The sequence below is a fragment of the Clupea harengus genome, chromosome 3 (genome assembly GCF_900700415.2).
Source record: "Clupea harengus chromosome 3, Ch_v2.0.2, whole genome shotgun sequence".
Taxonomy (NCBI): domain Eukaryota; kingdom Metazoa; phylum Chordata; class Actinopteri; order Clupeiformes; family Clupeidae; genus Clupea; species Clupea harengus.
This window is the reverse complement of record NC_045154.1, coordinates 15,321,760-15,339,816: the sequence shown is the minus strand read 5'-3', so window position 1 is coordinate 15,339,816 and position 18,057 is coordinate 15,321,760. Positions and strand designations below refer to the sequence as shown.

General features: G+C 43.3%; 3 protein-coding genes across 4 annotated transcripts; all 3 read left to right on the top strand.

The window, feature by feature from the left end:
• Positions 1-856: 856 nt before the first annotated feature.
• On the top strand, positions 857-9,975 carry LOC116217914 (UDP-glucuronosyltransferase 2A1-like). Its single transcript, XM_042703949.1, has 2 exons — positions 857-989; positions 2,954-9,975. The coding sequence occupies exon 2, from the start codon at positions 2,964-2,966 to the stop codon at positions 4,533-4,535; it is 1,572 nt and encodes a 523-aa protein (XP_042559883.1). The 5' UTR covers positions 857-989; positions 2,954-2,963; the 3' UTR covers positions 4,536-9,975.
• Positions 9,562-17,948, top strand: LOC105892333 (UDP-glucuronosyltransferase 2A1-like). Its single transcript, XM_042703954.1, has 4 exons — positions 9,562-9,593; positions 10,900-11,841; positions 14,697-14,700; positions 16,891-17,948. Exons 2-4 carry the CDS (start codon positions 10,910-10,912, stop codon positions 17,527-17,529), a joined length of 1,575 nt encoding a protein of 524 aa, XP_042559888.1. The 5' UTR covers positions 9,562-9,593; positions 10,900-10,909; the 3' UTR covers positions 17,530-17,948.
• On the top strand, positions 11,883-14,469 carry LOC105899288 (putative nuclease HARBI1). Of its 2 annotated transcripts, XR_004163400.2 has the most exons (5): positions 11,883-12,487; positions 12,868-13,063; positions 13,177-13,319; positions 13,525-13,693; positions 13,787-14,469. XR_004163400.2 is itself a non-coding variant. In XM_031564695.2 (4 exons), the coding sequence occupies exons 1-4, from the start codon at positions 12,344-12,346 to the stop codon at positions 14,103-14,105; spliced, it is 1,176 nt and encodes a 391-aa protein (XP_031420555.1). In that variant the 5' UTR covers positions 11,883-12,343; the 3' UTR covers positions 14,106-14,469. The 2 variants fall into 2 exon arrangements, 1 of the variants encoding a protein (XP_031420555.1); XM_031564695.2 differs by having other exon boundaries at positions 13,177-13,693.
• Positions 17,949-18,057: the final 109 nt, after the last annotated feature.

The following is an 18,057-nucleotide window of genomic DNA, read 5'->3' as shown; positions in this document are numbered from 1 at the left end:
ACTTGTTGGTAAAATCCTGAGTCAGATGATTTTGTATTTTCTTTACACTTCATTGATGGTTCTCTCCCCAAAAAAAGTATGAATCAGTCAAGTTTACTAGAACTAAAATATGATATAAATTATAGCTGACATAAAGATTACCTTTGATAGAAAAATAAATATCGTGATAAAGCTGTGCGCTGAATTTGCGGGGAAACGTGTCCAATTTACAAGATGAAGCACTAAAAATCTACACTATGTAGCTCATTCTGATTTCATCAGTGAATTCTATGATGACCTGAATGCATAGATTGTTGGGTTGTAGGAGTAAATTTGGTATTATATTTACACGTGTGAAATTACAAATGTCTTGCATATTTGCAGCCCTCTGTTATTTCCAGTAGTCTCCCCTGTAAACCCACATGCTGTGATCAGCACTAACAAACGATGGAAATAAGAAAGTAAATACTGAACATTTAATCTAAAAAATGTTTACGATTTCAGTCGTTTCACTCATTCTGGTCTCACTGATTCTAAACATGGGTTTTTAACTTTGTGTATGCTAGGCTGTTCTATTATCGTGCCTTGTGAGTAACCTGAAGTTTTATGGCGACCTGTGTTTTATCTCTTTTCAAGTAGCCATCAATACATTCCATTGGGCGAATATCTTGTCCGAGCCTGTCACAGTGCCTGTTCAACCGCTTTCGTGCAGAATATCTGCGTCAGGGATGAAATTACAGTTTGCTCTTGGGTATCTGAAGCACCAGCGCAGATAATTCCCGGACGTGTTTGAAACCTTTCCCGCAGGAAGCTCCTGGTCATTACAGACTGACTGGTAGGCTAAAGAGGGGAGGGCTGTACTTCCGTCACTGAAAAACAAGTAGGGGGCGGTTGTCCCACTGAGGTTTTCGTGTAGTTCAATTTAAGTGATTACAATTCATCCTGAAAAACTTTCAAAACTCAGGCTCTCTCCCAACGGACACCTCTCAGTACAGGCTGGCCTCTGCAGGGTGAGCGTTACACTTCAAATCACTTTCACGTCTGCTATCCTGTCCTCAAGGTTTAGTTCTGGCTGGCTGCATCAAAGACGTTTTTTTTTCGCAAACATAGGACTGTAACAAACTAGTTTGTATAACTATGAGGTGAGCAAGCTAATTATTTCGCAGGGTTTTAATTCAAAAGTAGGAATTAGACCAGCTATCACTAGCGATTCATTTCCATAGCCTATGATATTGACGCTTGCCTCGAATCGACGGGCAGTGGAGTTGTCAGGAGGGGACCCTGAGGAACAGATAGACCTACACACGCAACGCCAACACACCACATCTTACCAAGTATGCTAAAGGTCGGCATGATAAGTGACATGTTTCTTCACCTTCAATGTTGACTCGGATATCAATGAAATGGCGAGTTTGTAAGTGGGAGGCCAAATCTGCAGAGATATTAAGAGATAAACCCAAAATATTGATATAAATGCTTTCCAGTTTTATAAAAAAAAGGAAGTCAAATCTCAATAACAATATTTCTTAAGTTTTCTACTAAAAATATCACAATAGCAGTCATAAAGTAGCCCACAAAATGGTAACACTGAGTATTGTATTGTCCACATTTACTGTCAGATTATGCCAAACAACAGATAATACATCGATGGCAAGTGTGTGCTAACACAAGTAAAGAGAGATAGAGAGATATCGGGCTTCCCAACCAGTTGTGGTTCACTGGTCAATACACCTGGATAACTTACAGCAGGCTTTTGGTGCATTTTTACTGGTCCACACAACCGACAGACTGAAACCCCATAAATTGTACTTATAAAATCACGTTAGCAGGACTGACAGGACTAGGAAACCTTTTTTTAAACCTTTTCACTAAGAGGTGTGTTTTGATCATAGACAGAAATATTGTCAATGAATGAATTCAGCTTTTTGCTGGAGCAGCTGGAGAAATCAGACACTTCTACAAACCTGATGTGATGCAAAGTGCAACACTTAGGCTACACAATCTGTGTTACATTACTAGACAGCAAACATTGCAGTTTATAACAATGGCATGCAGATTCTTCATGTCAGTTTCTTCATCCAATGTACAGTGATGGGGCTCTACCCATTCAGTTTCATTCAAGCTTTATTGTTGCATGGCTGAATTATAGTTTTTTACGATTTGATAAACACTAAAATCAAAAGTATTACACAATTATCTAACCTTACACTCAAGGAGCAAAACATCGGCCCGGATTTGCACCACTATATTATGTGACCATGCCATTTTCAATAATGTCCATCAGTTCTCTCAGTCAACACTGGCAAGCATCCTGAAAAGACATCAGGTTCAAATGAAACAACTTCTATCTGTACTGTATTTTCAGTTTTTTTTTTCAGATCTTTTTTTTTCACTGTAATTGTAACCTGTACTGGATACAGAATTTTACGTTTGTCTATTTTCTGAGCTTACAGTGTTAGGCACACTACTGTAGAGGCATGAGTGGGACATGTTTTGTTGTGATTCTCTATGTTGACTGATTTGGGTATATGGAGAGAAATACATTATATTTTCATCAGTCTGCAGCATTGGTCTTGTGTGGTGTTTGGTGAATTTATTGTATATTTGCACTTTCTCTGTGTACTTCACTTATACTACTCTAATCACTGATAAGTAGAATTGCTAAAAGTGTTTTAAGTTTGCAAAAGCAGTGGGTAACTGGTACAACAGAATGAAGTCATATGCAACGTGTGTGTTTCATATGGTAACAAAATATGGTTTTGATAAATAAGTGTATAGTTACTTACTACAAGAGTGTTTCATTTTGTAAATGATCTGAGGTGTTTTGCTAATTGGGTGTGTGGTTATGCTAATTGTGTGTAGTGTTTTGAAAAACAAAACAAAACCATCAAAATCGTGCTTAAACAATCGAGAAAAACTGTAACACTGTTCACAGGCCACACAGTAACTGGTCGTCTGTCTTCTTTCCTTTCAGGTTGGTGAAGATGCATCACATCACCTGGACAGCCTTGCTGCTGTCAGTCACTCTGTCTGTGAGCTCTGGAGGTAAAGTGCTGGTGTTCCCGTTAGATGGCAGCCACTGGGTGAACATGAAGGTCATCATTGAGGAGCTGCACTCCCGAGGCCACAGGATTACTGTAGTGCGAGCCTCAGACAGCTGGTACATTAAAGAGGAGTCTCCCCATTACAGTGCCATAACCATCCCCACTGCTGGAGGCTATGATCAGGAGTTATTTGGCGCCTTTGTGAAGAGACTTGTGCACATTAAGAGACAACAGCAGTTCTGGAGTCGAATAATGGTTGAGTTTGAAGCAATGGAAAAGTTCACAGAGATGCATCGGAAGATTTGTGACCTGACCACTATGATGTTTGAAGATGAGGCTCTCATGAAATCCCTCACAGATGGCAAGTTTGACGTCGTCCTGACTGATCCAGGGTTAGGTGGTGGGGTGTTCTTGGCCCGACGTCTCAGTCTCCCTCTAGTGCTTAACGCGAGGTGGACGGCCCATGGTGAAGGACACTTTGCCATCGCTCCCTCTCCGCCCTCCTTTGTCCCTTACCCAGGACTTGAGCTGACAGACAAGATGACTTTCTCTCAGAGAGTTCAGAATATTATGACGTTCATCTTTGCTTCCTCTCAGATTGCAATGAATGTTGCTCCCCACTACGCCGCTCTGAGCCATCGTTTCTTTGGTCCTGATGTTGACTACTTCTCCTTGTTCCAGGATGCTGATATCTGGCTCATGAGGAATGACTTCACCTTTGAGTTTCCACGCCCAACCATGCCCAATGTGGTCTATATGAGTGGGTTCCAATGCAAGCCTGCCAGACCACTTCCTGTTGACCTGGAAGAGTTCGTCCAAAGTTCAGGGGAGCATGGGATCATCATCATGTCCCTGGGTAGTTTCCTTGCAGAGCTCCCTAGTGACATGACGGAGGAGATTGCGGCGGCTTTTGCTCAGCTTCCCCAAAAGGTCATCTGGAGACATAAAGGGGCCAAGCCCTCGACTCTTGGCAACAACACCTTACTGGTGGACTGGATACCCCAAAATGACCTGCTGGGACACCCAAAGACTAAAGTGTTTGTAGCCCATGGGGGCACCAATGGTGTCCAAGAGGCAATCTACCATGGTGTCCCGATAGTTGGCCTGCCTCTGATGTTCGATCAGCCTGATAATCTGTCCAGAATGGTGGTAAGAGGAACCGCTAAGGTAGTGGACATTGCTACTCTGGACAGAGCAGTGTTTGTGGAGGCGTTAAGGGCAGTGTTGTATGAGCCGTCCTACAGGGAGAATATGCAGAGGCTCTCCAGGATCCACCATGACCAGCCCATGAAGCCTCTGGACCGCGCCATTTTCTGGATAGAGTTCGTCATGAGGAATGGAGGCGCCCCTCACCTGCGCACACAGTCCTTTAGGATGTCCTGGATGGCTTATCATTCTATAGACGTCATACTGACTCTGCTGATGGCTTTGCTGCTCTTACTACTCATTATGTTCCTGGCCATCAAGAAATGCTTTTCAGTTTTATTCAAAAAGAAAGTCAAATGTGAATAACGATATATTTTTTTTGTTTTTTTTACTAAAAATATCACAATAGCAGTCATAAAGTAAGTTCATGTATATATGTATCTAAGCCCACAAAATGGTAACACTGAGTTTTGTACTGTCAGTGTCTGTAATTAAGTGTGCAAGGAAGCTTGGCAATTAATCTCTACTCTACTCTGTTTAGGGTAGACGTGTATTTAGACCAGTGGTAATAGATGTGAAAGAGTTTCAAATATCCCTTCCTGTTTACAGGCTATAGTTGCCTCCCTTCAGCAGAAACATGCAGCTACTGGTTTGTGCCCTCCTCCTAGAAGCACTCTGCAGTCATGTGTTTTCTAAGAGAACGTCCACCTTTTTTGCCTTTGGTATCAGTTTACAGCTTGCCCGTGTGAGTCGAACGCAGCAGTGCAGGGGATTGGACATGTGGACATGTTTTCCCCAGTAACTGCAACAAGGTCGGGGTCATTACACAGCCGGCACCCAGTGGAGGGTTTATAGTTCTGTGCACTTAAAAGTAGGAGGGTTTTTGTATTGAAGTTGCATGTGTTTAATTCGCATGTACATGAAAGTGAAACTTATACTACAAACAGACACTAAATGGCAGTGTAGCACATTCTCTGGACCAATGTCAAATTACTAGCCTATATTACAACACTCCCACTTAATTTTACAATTGTATTAAGTCTTTTATGCTAACATACATCACTCAGACATGAACTTAAGGCAATATTCAACTTCACAAATAATGTCAAGATAAACCATTAACACACACACTAGCAAGTATCTTGTTATTCCTTAACTGTAAAATTAACCTTGCTATTCAGAACACAATTCAACAGCATTGAACAGTACGCCTTTTAAACTGTAGGACAAAGTCCGATCTCTCTTCTGAGATATTCACACTTCTGTCTAGGTACGGGCTTTGTCAGAATATCAGCCTTCATCTCATCTGTTGGACAGTATTTCAGCTGTATTTGTCCATTCTGCACACATTCACGAATGTAATGGTAACGAATGTCTATGTGCTTGGTTCTTGAGTGATCGACTGGATTCTTCGCTATTGCGATGGCTCCTTGGTTGTCCTCATGGATCACAGTTGGTGTAGTGTCCATTCCGAGATCACTCAGAAGTCGTTGAAGCCAGGTACATTCTTGAGCTGCCTGGCTGAGTGCGACGTACTCTGCCTCAGCAGATGAGAGTGCAACTGCCAACTCACTGCTCCTCCACCCAGCAGAAAAACATTGCCTGTTGTTGAGTGACGATCATCTTGATCTCCTGCCCAGTCAGCATCTGAGAATCCGATCAACGCTCCAGATTCTGATCTTTCATACTTGAGAACAAGATTCAATGTCCCTTTCAGGTATCGAAGAATTCTCTTGACAGCAGTCAAGTGTGCTGCATTTGGATCTGCATTGAACTTTGATACAGCACTCACTGCTTGTGCTATGTCTGGCCTTGTAGCCATTGCAGCATACAGCAGACTTCCTACCATGGACTGGTAAGTGCTTGGGTTCACAGGCTTACTTACACCATCAATTTTTTTCAGCTTGACGTTTGCGTCAGCTGGAGTTGCAACGGGATTGGCATTGTCCATTTTATACTTTCGAAGTATTGCTTCAATGTAATGCTTCTGATGAAGAAACACACAATTCTTCTCATGATCTTGGACAACAGAGATGCCCAGGATGTAGGACAGCTCTCCCATGTCTTTCATCTTGTAACGCTTCTTCAGTGCAACTTTCAGTTCATTCATGCTTTCTTTTGACTCAGTAATCAGAATCAGATCATCTACATACACAGCTAGTATCTCTAACTCCTGTTGAGATCTCACAAACACACAGGGATCTGATGTACTCTGTTTGAAACCTAGGTCTTTCATGAATTCTGTGAAAGTCTTGTTCCAGCAACGAGGAGATTGCTTCAGTCCATATATGGACTTCTTGAGCTTGCACACTAGATGTTCCTGTTCTGCTTTGACGTAGCCCTCCGGTTGCTCCATGTAACTTTCCTCTTCTAGATGTCCATTCAGGAATGCAGTTACTACATCCATCTGGTGTACGTGTAGATTATTCTGGACAGCAAAGGCAAGTAAGGTACGAATTGAGCTGAAACGTACCACAGGTGAAAAGGTTTCATCATAGTCAGCACCATACTTCTGTGAGTAACCCTTGGCAACGAGTCTGCATTTGTATCTTTCCACTCGTCCATCACTATGATGCTTCACTTTGAACACCCATCTTGATCCTATGGCCTTTCTATCTCTTGGCAAGTCAACTAAATCCCAAGTTTCATTTTCCATCAGCGACTCATATTCCAGGTCAGCCGCTTCCTGCCATTCCTTTGCATTTGGTGTCATTAATGCCTCTTTGAGTGTGATTGGTTCTGTGACATGACAAACATTGGCATAATGATCAACAGTCACTACATCAGCATACTCATCATATCCGTATCTCGTTGGAGCTTTTCTGATTCTGCTACTCTCTCTCATAGCTTCACTGACAGTAGCCTCGTCAGCTGGTGCTCCCGTCTCTTCCGGTGTCATGATAGTCTCATTGTCTGAACAAGAAATGTCCACTTCCTGTTTCCAGTTGAAGTCTGATTCGTTAAAGACAACATCTCGACGAATTAGAATTCTCCTTTTGTCTTCGTCCCACAGACGATAGCCTTTGGCATTGTTTGCATATCCAACAAAACGAAGTTTCACAGCTTTCTTGTCCAGTTTTCTTCTCTCTATTTCTGGTACATGTGCATAAGCAACACAGCCAAACACTCTCATGTGACTCAGATCTGGCTTTTTGCCACACCGTCTTTGATAGGGCGTACCTTCCTTCAGAACAGATGTGGGTAGCCTGTTCTGTATGTAAGCTGCAGTTGCCACAGCTTCCGCCCAGTAGATCTTTGGCAATTTAGCATGAGCTAACATACTTCTGGCTGCTTCGACTAGTGTCCTATTTTTTCTTTCTGCAACACCATTTTGCTGTGGTGCATATGGTACAGTCATTTCATGGTGAATACCTTGATCCTTCAAGTATTCCTGAAATTCTCTGGATGTGTATTCTCCTCCATTGTCTGTTCTCAATCTAATGAGGTTCCGGCCACACTCATTGGTGAATGTTTTCTCAAACTCCTTGAATTTGCTAAGCACCTCACTCTTTTGTTTCATGAAGTATACTTTGCAGCATCTTGAGTAGTCATCAATGAAAGTTACAAAGTATTTCGATCCACTTACAGATTCAGTCTGCATGGGACCACAGACATCACTATGAACTAGCTGTAGCTTGTGCTTGGTACTAATTTCTTCCACTGGTTTGTATGGCTTTCGAGACAGTTTACCTTCAACACATGCTTCACAGAAGGGTAATTCTTTCTCTGCACAAAAGTCCACACCTTTCGTCAGTTTTTTCAGTTCTTTCAATTTGGTCGTGTGACCCAGTCTCTGATGCCATAGACTGGCAGCTACTGATGCACTTGATGCACCGTGACAGACAGATGAGCTTCCTTCGACATCCAGTTGATAAATCCCATCAGCTCTTTGTGTCCCCATTCCACAAAGATCTCCATCTTTTCCACGTATGTAGCAACGAGACTTATTGAACTTCACTGTATTTCCTTTTCTGACAGCAGCTCCCACTGAGAAAAGATTTCCAGACAACTTGGGAACATACAGCACATCATACATGTTGACAGTTTTTATATCGCTGATTTTGAATGTAATTCTCAATTTTACGTTTCCAAGTCCTAGGGCGTCAACCACCCTGCCATCACCAAGTTTGACTGACTGTGGTTTTGGAAATTCCTGGTAATCTTGTAGAATCTCTCTGTGACATGTCATGTGCTTTGATGCACCAGAGTCTATAAACCACTCAACCTGTTGTGGTATCTCATTCTGATTTTTCTCTTTAGCAACAAAGGCACTCTCAGACGAATTATCTGCATCTTCACACACCATGCTTTTGGCCTTGTGGGTTTTATTGGTCTTTTTCCAGCTTTTACAGTCCCGTTTCAGGTGACCTTCCTTCCCACAATTGTAGCATCGATATGAGCTATATTTGTCTGCTCCCACTGCCTTGGGATTAGCCTGCATTTCTCCATATACTTGTGTTGACATGGCTGATGCACCTCCTGATGCACTAGCACTAGCACCACCATCATTAGCATGCACACGCTTTTGCTCTTCATTTATCAGCGCTTGCTGTACAAACTGCAATGTTAAATTATCCATTTTTGTCTCTAGTGCAGTGACAATTGTTGCATAGCTTGGTGGCAGGCTACCTAGCAGTGTTACAATCTGATCTTCTTCGGCAATCTGAGTACCTATTGCTCCTAGTTTATCAGTCAGTTCCTTCCTTCAGTCAGTTTCAAATGTTCAGTAATATTTTCTTCATCTTTCATTTCACATCTGAAATACTTCTTCTTAAGGAACAACTTATTAGCAAGAGTGTCTCTTTCAAAGTGTCCTCTTAGCGTGTCCCACGCTTCTTTTGGAGTCTGACAGCTTGTTATTAGGTACAATTGGGGTGTACTTACATTCAGCACTAGCACAGAAAATGCCCTCTCTTTCCGTTTCTGGAATTCTGCTCGAGTCTGTGCATTAGCATCTGCTGCTACGGTATCCGTCTCCATGACCATGCTCCATAGCCCTTTCGCCTTCAGAAAGTGTTCAATCTGAAATTTCCACGTTGCCCAGTTCTCTGGTCCGCTCAGCTTCTCAATAAACAGCTTATCTTCCATTGTGAATCCCACAACACTGTTTATGCCACACAAATTCCGTGTAAAACAGCCTTTTTAGCGACGCTCTGGGCCCATAACCTATTGAAGTTGCATGTGTTTAATTCGCATTTACGTGAAAGTGAAACTTATACTACAAACAGACACTAGATGGCAGTGTAGCACATTCTCTGGACCAATGTCAAATTACTAGCCTATATTACAACATTTTGTGCACCCAGTCCACAGAGATTCCTGTGTAGTTTTGGCTAAAGGACTACAGTTCATCCTGAATAAGACTCTTCAGTCTGAATCCTCATAGTGCTGGAGCAATCTCCTGCTGGAGCTGACGTCTGCTGGGTGAGTGTAACACTGAATACACATGCAGTCTTCCATGCTCACCTTTGTGCTGTTAAAGGTGTGCTTACACACACATAGCAACGTTCCGGTAGGCAGTAGGCTACCTAAAAAGATGTCAGACAAAATGGTGACTAAAACTGATAACCATTTGTATGTCACAACTCTCCATAACTGCTCCTGATCGGAAAGATGGTTTAAAAAATAACCGCAGATCAGGTATAATAACTATGAAGTACTCTCTGAGGAAATATTTGATTAAACTGATGTGTTAAATGTACCACACTGACACAGTTACTCATGTGCTTGGCTTTTGTACATGTATTGAGTGCTATTAATAGTGAATGAATACTTTTCTAAAAGTAAAAGGTTAATCTCTTTTAAATGGATTGTTTTATTAGTAACAAGTGTTAATCTACATTCACCTTTTTCACACTCTTAACACATTTTGATACAGTGGTGCCCGTTCTGCTTCACTTTCTACCTGTCCAATAAAAACAACGAATAAATGTACAAAAATACAATTGAACATGTCTGTACAGAACCTGGCCAGCTGCACTGCAAATGCTCTGAGTAGAGTTGCAAAAGTGCAGAACATTTCTGGAAACTTTCCATGGGAAGTTAAGCTTGGGAATTTTGGAATTTGGTCACAATTTGTTTTGCAAAAGTTAGCCTTTAACAAGGAACTTAAATGTAGTTCAAAACAAGACTAAGCAAACCTAGCTCAGCTGGACCCTGGATGCAGTTAGTTGGGAACATTATCTGCCAGAAACGTAAACCTATGGCTTTCCCATGGAAAGTTTCGAACTTTGAATATTCCCGGAATTTTGCAACCCTAGCTCTGAGTACCCGTCCAGGTACTCCATCTGGGCCAACTGCCTCCTGTGCATTCACACATTCACCCCTCATGGGCAGAGAGAGGCTGGTCTCCTGACAGGAGCTCCACAATGAGTATCAGCAGTGGCAGTCACTGCACTGTGTTTTGTGCACGTACGCATAAGCCACCGCCCTTACTTTTACCTGATGGCTGCTCGTACTTTGCCAGTCCTGAAAATGGCATGCCCCTCCAGTTTCACCGCATTGTTTGGGACATCACCATTCAACCATGTTTACATAAAAACCATGAAATTGCAGCCCATACCCATTCTCTGTTTGAGGGTTGAAGTCTAGGATTTGTGGAATTGGTCTTAGCTTAGCATGCCTTATATTATATTCACAGGCCAGTGACTGGTTTTCTATTTGAATCAGTGACGATGAACAGTATTCACAGGCCACACAGTAACTGGTCGCCTGTCTTCTTTCCTTTCAGGTTGGTGAAGATGCATCACATCAGCTGGACAGCCTTGCTGCTGTCAGTCACTCTGTCTGTGAGTTCTGGAGGTAACGTGCTGGTGTTCCCAGTAGATGGCAGCCACTGGGTGAACATGAAGGTCCTCGTTGAGGAGCTGCACTCCCAAGGCCACAGCATTACTGTAGTGCGGGCCTCAGTCAGCTGGTACATTAAAGAGGAGTCTCCCTATTACAGTGCCATCACCATCCCCACCACTGGAGGCGTTAAAGAGGAGTTCTTTGGCACCTTATTGACAAGATTGCTGAATATACGTAAAGACCAAAAGTTCTTCTGGAGTCGCTTGATGCTCGAGTTTGAAGTAATGGACATGTTCTCAGGATGGCATCGGCAAATTTGTGAGATGATGGCAATGATGTTTCAAGACGAGGTCCTCATGAAATCGCTCACAGATGCCAAGTTTGACGTCGTCCTAACAGATCCAGCAATGGGAGGGGGAGTGCTCTTAGCTCGACGTCTCAGTCTTCCATTGGTGTTAAACGTGAGGTGGACTGTCCATGGAGATGCCCACTATGCCATCGCTCCCTCCCCTCTCTCCTATGTCCCCTACCCAGGAGCTGAGCTGACAGACAAGATGACCTTCTCTCAGAGGGTTCAGAACATGCTGACATATGCCATCGGTTTAATTCAGATGCAAATGATTGTTGCTCCCCACTTCACAGCTTTCTGCAATCGTTTCTTTGGCCCTGATGTTGACTACTTCTCCTTGTTCCAGGATGCTGATATCTGGCTCATGAGGAACGACTTCACCTTTGAGTTTCCACGCCCAACCATGCCCAATGTGGTCTATATGAGTGGGTTCCAATGCAAGCCTGCCAGACCACTTCCTGTTGACCTGGAAGAGTTTGTCAAAAGTTCAGGGGAGCATGGGGTCATCATCATGTCCCTGGGAACTCTGGGTGTGTTCGAATTCTTAGATAGCTGTCTAATCCTTGATCTCTAGTTGGACAGGTGTCTGACGAGAGAGGTCCTTTCGGGGGAAGCTATCTCAAAAACAGTCTATTAAGATAGGATGTACGTCATCGCGCTGCGTGTACTTATGTGCTCGCACTAGCGCGCTCTGTCAGACGGCAGTCAATTGCATCTTCCTTCAACGTGCTTTGCAACTTGCATTGGTTTTCGAGAGTTTATTGAGTTTATTGTCACACAAGTGTATTGTCATACTAAGTCGAGTTAAACTGTACTGTAGTGTATTTAAACTTGAATTAAGCTAAAATTTAAATTAAGTTAGATTCCATTCAGTTAGTTTGAGGTAAACTTAAGGTAATTTAAGTTACAGCAAGGTAAGTTAAGGTTAGCTTAGGTAAGGTAAGCTAAACTAAGGTAAGTCGTTTTTAAGTAAAGTTATTAAGATAAGTTAAACTTTAGTTAGTTAGTTTAAAAGTAAGGTTTAAAATACTTAACAATGGCGAGAATGGCGAAAATTGCAATTGTCCATCAGCTTCTGCAGGAGTGGATGGAAGAGGAGTGGTGTCAAATGGAGCAGGAAAGGGGTCAGCGCAGAGCCTACCGTGCAAGGATAGACATGCTGGCAGCGTACTCCTTTGAGGTAAGTTTTTAAAACATAATTTTGAAAATACGTGATTTTAATAAAATGTCAATTATCACCGTGTGTGATTATTATTCTGCTATAGTATGTAGTTATCGTCGAGACACAATCACCACGTACAGCATCTAGCTACCGTCGACCTTCCTGAGGTAAATACAGTACAGTAGAGTGACTAACTGGCACGTAGTCGTTCACGATAGCTTCATACTATCCGTGATTTTAATAAAATGTCAATTATCACCGTATCATTTACATATTATGGGATATAGGGATACAGTTATGTTCATTAATGTGCACTGTCCATGGATGGATGAATTCATGAATAAATAACATCTTTGATGAACAACTGTTTAACATTGTTTACATGTCATCAATTTCAGGGTGGCGTACGGTATGCCAGCCTGAACAGGGCAGTGCCCCTTCTCCGGCATTATTTTGCTGGGGAAGACACTCGCCCTGATTTCCGGCTCAGCAGAGCATCCATAACCGGTCTGCTGCAGCTGCTCAACCAGGAGCGGAGCCATGGATGGGGGCCAACCATAGAGGTCCTGGTGTTTCTGTTTTGGCTGGCCAGCGGTACGTCTTACCTGGGCCCTCATGCATTGGAATGTGCCCAAGAGGCTCATTTTTAATCTCAATATACTCAACAAATATTTATTGTCAGAAACTGTGAATTGCTCTATCAACAGGTGCGTCGTACCGCGTGGTGTCGAGGGCATTCGACATGCCCAGGACCACGGTGCACAACGTCGTCCATAGGGTCTGTGGCTGTGTGGTCGTGGCGATGCCAAGGGTGATCCGGTTACCTTCCACTGCTGAGGGGCAGAGAGAGGTATCTGAGGGTTTTGCCCGACTGGCTAGGCATGGGGCTTTTGCCAGGGCCATGGGAGCCATTGACGGCTGCCATGTTCGTATCAAATCCCCGGGAGAGCCCCATGGCCAGGATTATTTCAACCGCAAATTATTTCCATCGATACAGCTGCAGGCGGTGTGTGACCATGCAGGGCGCTTCATTGATGTGTTTGTGGGTTATCCAGGTTCTGTCCACGACGCCCGGGTCCTGAGGCACAGCCCCCTGTTCCAGTCTGCCGCGTACCCACCCCCTGATACCTTCTTGTTGGGTGATGGGGGGTACCCCTGTCTGATGAGGCCCATTTCCCTCATCACACCATACAAGAACCCACTCAGGGGAGTGGCACAACAGAGGTTGGTACATTAAAATATGTGATTTTAATTGCAATGTCACAGAGATTAATTTGAGTAATTACATGTCATTCATTTTTTCCCCAACACTTGTAGGTTTAACACGCATCATGCCAGAGCTCGGTCGGTCATTGAGCGGGCTTTTGGCATGATGAAGACCAGGTGGAGGTCCATCTTTTTCTGTGCCTTGGAGGTGGACGTCTCATTTGTGCCAGATGTCATTGTGTGTTGCACTATGCTTCACAATGTATGTCTGGGCAATGATGATGTCCTACCGGTGGATGAGGAGGACCCTGAAGAGCCCGTCGGGGGAGAGGACCATGGCGAAACATCAAGTGGTGGTGCCCTGCGAGACAGCATTGCAGATCAGCTGTCCGCACTTCAGTGTCTTCCATCGGGACACGATTATTGTTAATAAATTATTATATAGTTCTTTGATTAATAAATTGTTATGTAGTTCTTTGATTGATACATTGTTATATAGTTCTTTGATTGATACATTGTTATATTGTTCTTTGATTGTATATTGTAATTACATTAATTAAGTTATAACACCGTTCATGTCGTTGCAGGAACACGGACAGGAGCCTGAAACACCGCACTCACTCCACCCACCCAACTCACTACACTCACTCACACAGAAATGACCAAGGAGGGTGGTCGCTCCCTGAGCCTGGGCCCTCCCGAGGTTTCTTCCTACATGGGAGTTTTCCCTCGTCACTGTTGCCCTTGTGCTTGCTTGGGGAGCTTTCCAATAAAATACACTTATTTTAACTTAACTGAACTCTGTTGTTGTCTCATCATTTACATGTACCTTTAAAAAAAAAAAAACACAAAGCTGTAAATGGTATTGTAATTGTTATTGTTTTTTATTTTTCGGCCAACCGCTCCATAACAGCCAGAAGCCTATCCATTCTGAGTTCGGCCCTCTCCTGCCGCTCCATCTCTCTCCGCTGCCTTTCCGCTTCAGAGGCCTCCGCCCTCTCCATCATCTCCCCCACGAAAGCCATGTTGTACCTCCTCTTCTTCGGTGGTTTCTGGCTCTCCTCTCTCGGTGGTGGGGAGGACACACTTCTCTGTGGGGAGGACACGGCACCCATAGAGTTGGGCTCTGCCATGGATGAGCTGCAGGGCAAAGAGGCACGCAGCACGGGTGGTGTGATGGAGTGCCTCTGACCAAGCAGCTCATCCATGGCAGAGTACCATGGCCACGAGGCAGCCGTATCCTCCCCATTGTCTGTCCCAGTGCCTGTGGGTGGGCACTTCAGCTCCTACAGATAAATACTACAGTAAATACCACAACAGTGCATGCAATATTCCAATGGTAGGTCATGTGTGACTATCTGGTGTAAGATTCATGATCAAGCAGCTGCTGTGACCACCAAAAGTTGGCCAGCAGAATATCCCAAATGGTTATCTTATCATGGTCACAAAGGCAAGGTCCCCACACTGGATTTGCACAGACACCTGGGGTCAGGAAGCAAACTGAGGTGTGAGTGACTGCAATTAATCATAGTATGGGAATGGGGGAGGCCATTGAGAACCATCTCAGTCAGAGATTGCCAGACCTGTTTGCATTACAAGCCTAGCTCATTTACATTAGAAGCCTAGGAGGTGTCTTAGAACAGTATATATGGCTAGAATTAGAGATGCTTGTTGTTCAGACCTACACCGCTGAATCCGGAGTATGTTCTACGTAATCCGTTACGGCACTTTACTGGAATAAAGATTGCTGCATTAGGAACAAAGAAACTTCCTTCATTTCTTACACTGGTCATACCTTATAATTTGATTTTAGGTTATCCCACTTCTGGCGGGCCTGAAGTGGGCTGACCATGCCTGCAAGGCCGATGGAATCAAGCACCTGTCTGAACAGACAGCCAATTGTATCAGATATGTAAATGCCACTACTTCTTCAACTGGTTACTGTGGCTGAAAAGTGCCTTTGGAGTACTTACTTCCATCCTTCCATTGCCGTGTTTCTGTGGCCGGTGAAAAGATACTCTGCCTCCCCTCTGGCCTTGATGAAGGCACACACATCTGTTGAGGACCCTACATAGATATAAAATTTTATGAAAAACATTTTAACCACCACAAGACAACTATCGTAACGGCAGCTATTAACGCCCCAGCCATTAAAAAAGTGACAAACAGTTAAAAACATGTATAGATCGAAAAATCTTTAATCAATCAACCTTACATATTTCAGTAGCGGTGGGTGTCTAGATTAGACTGGTTACTTGTTTGGATTTCAACTGAAACGTGTTTTCCGTTTTTTTCCCTTTGTGTAGACCCACACGCAAAATTAGCTGATACAGGAGGTGGTACCCATTAACAGCCTTTCTCGTCGCGAAATCGAATTCGTTCAGTTCGTTCGTTGAACATTAGCCTTGATATTTTTAAATAGCAGGTTATTTTTAAAGTACATTTTGTATGCAGTTACAATGCACATTTTCTAGAAACATAAACAACCGTTCACTTTCTTAACTATCTTGCTGGCGAACTAGCTATGACAGTTAACAGCAACCAACTGACAGTTAACAGCAACCAACTGACAGTTAAGACACATTGATGTATTTTTAAATAGCAGGTTATTTTTACAGTACATTTTGTGTGCAGTTACAATGCACATTTACAATTTCACATCATAAACAACCGTTCACTTTCTTAACTATCTTGCATTAAATACAGATAAATACCAGAGCTAACGTTAGCAAGCCTGTTAACAATCTTCAGCTACCGATAGCGATAGCGACCTGGCTAACGGATACCTTGCTAACTAATTCAGACGATTTTTTTGTTAATCAATCATGGCATAATTACATAGTACACCCATTATTTCTCGGTAATTTAAAAAAAAAAAAATTAAAAAAAAAAGCAAAGAAACTTACACTTATGAATACTTTTGATCCCAGTTTGGACCTCCTGACTGACTTGTTCCGCCATCTTATTATTATTTTTTCTCTGGCTTGGGTTCTGGCGCACAGAGTTATGGGTAATATCTGCCGCCATTAAGACAGCAAGACAACTCAGATGCTCTCTTGAAAAATGACCGTTATGTGACGTATTTCAAGGTATCTTACTAAAGCGGAAGAGAAGGTTTAAGACATTTCGAACAGTCCTTGCTCTCTTAATAGGGAGGAAGGAAGGAAGGAAGGGAGCATTTTAAGGGTATTCGAACACACCCTCTGTTTGCAGAGCTCCCTAGTGACATCACTGAGGAGATTGCGGCAGCTTTTGCTCAGCTTCCCCAAAAGGTCATCTGGAGACATAAAGGGGCCAAGCCCTCGAGTCTTGGCAACAACACCTTACTGGTGGACTGGATGCCCCAAAATGACCTGCTGGGACACCCAAAGACTAAAGTGTTTGTAGCCCATGGGGGCACCAATGGTGTCCAAGAAGCAATCTACCATGGTGTCCCGATAGTTGGCCTGCCTTTGATGTTTGATCAGCCTGATAATCTGTCCAGAATGGTGGTAAGAGGAACCGCTAAGGTATTGGACATTGCCACTCTGGACAGAGCAGTGTTTGTGGAGGCGTTAAGGGCAGTGTTGTATGAGCCGTCCTACACGGAGAATATGCAGAGGCTCTCCAGGATCCACCATGACCAGCCCATGAAGCCTCTGGACCGCGCCATTTTCTGGATAGAGTATGTCATGAGGAATGGAGGCGCCCCTCACCTGCGCTCACAGTCCTTCAGGATGTCCTGGATGGCTTATCATTCTATAGACGTCATACTGACTCTGCTGATGGCTTTGCTGCTCTTAGTATTAATTATTTTCCTGGCTATCAAAAAATGCCTTTCAGTTTTATTCAAAAAGAAAGTCAAATATGAATAGCGATATGTTTTCAGTTTTCTACTAAAAATATCACAATAGCAGTCATAAAGTAGGTTGATGTATATTTTTTATCTAAGCCCACAAAATGGTAACACTGAGTTTTGTATTGTCCACATTTACTGTCAGTGCCTGTAATGCAGTGTGCAAGGAAGCTTGGTAATTAATCTGTACTCTACTCTGTTTAGGGGAAACATGTGTTTAGACCAGTGGTAGTAGATGTTGGTAAATCATCTCTACTGTACTCTGTTTAGGGGAGACGTGTGTTTAGATCAGGGGTAGTTGATGTGAAAGAGTTTCAAATATCCCTTCCTGTTTACAGGCTATAGGTGCCTCCCTTCATCAGAAACATGCAGCTACTGGTTTGTGCCCTCCTCCTAGAAGCACTCCGCAGTCATGTGTTTTCTTAGAGAATGTCCACGTTTTTTTGCCTTGGGTATCAGATTACAGCCTGCTCGTGTGAGTCGAACACAGCAGTGCATGAGATTGTGGACTTTAGACATGTTTTCCCCAGTAATTGCAACAAGGTCC

Bases quoted from the DNA above. Each gene is read 5' to 3' on its own strand.
- LOC116217914 (XM_042703949.1), top strand. From the start codon at position 2,964: ATGCATCACATCACCTGGACAGCCTTGCTGCTGTCAGTCACTCTGTCT.
- LOC105899288 (XM_031564695.2), top strand. From the start codon at position 12,344: ATGGCGAGAATGGCGAAAATTGCAATTGTCCATCAGCTTCTGCAGGAG. The intron at 12,488-12,867 runs GTAAGTTTTTAA...CATCAATTTCAG, and splicing joins TGGCAGCGTACTCCTTTGAG to GGTGGCGTACGGTATGCCAG. The intron at 13,064-13,176 runs GTACGTCTTACC...CTCTATCAACAG, and splicing joins TCTGTTTTGGCTGGCCAGCG to GTGCGTCGTACCGCGTGGTG.
- LOC105892333 (XM_042703954.1), top strand. From the start codon at position 10,910: ATGCATCACATCAGCTGGACAGCCTTGCTGCTGTCAGTCACTCTGTCT.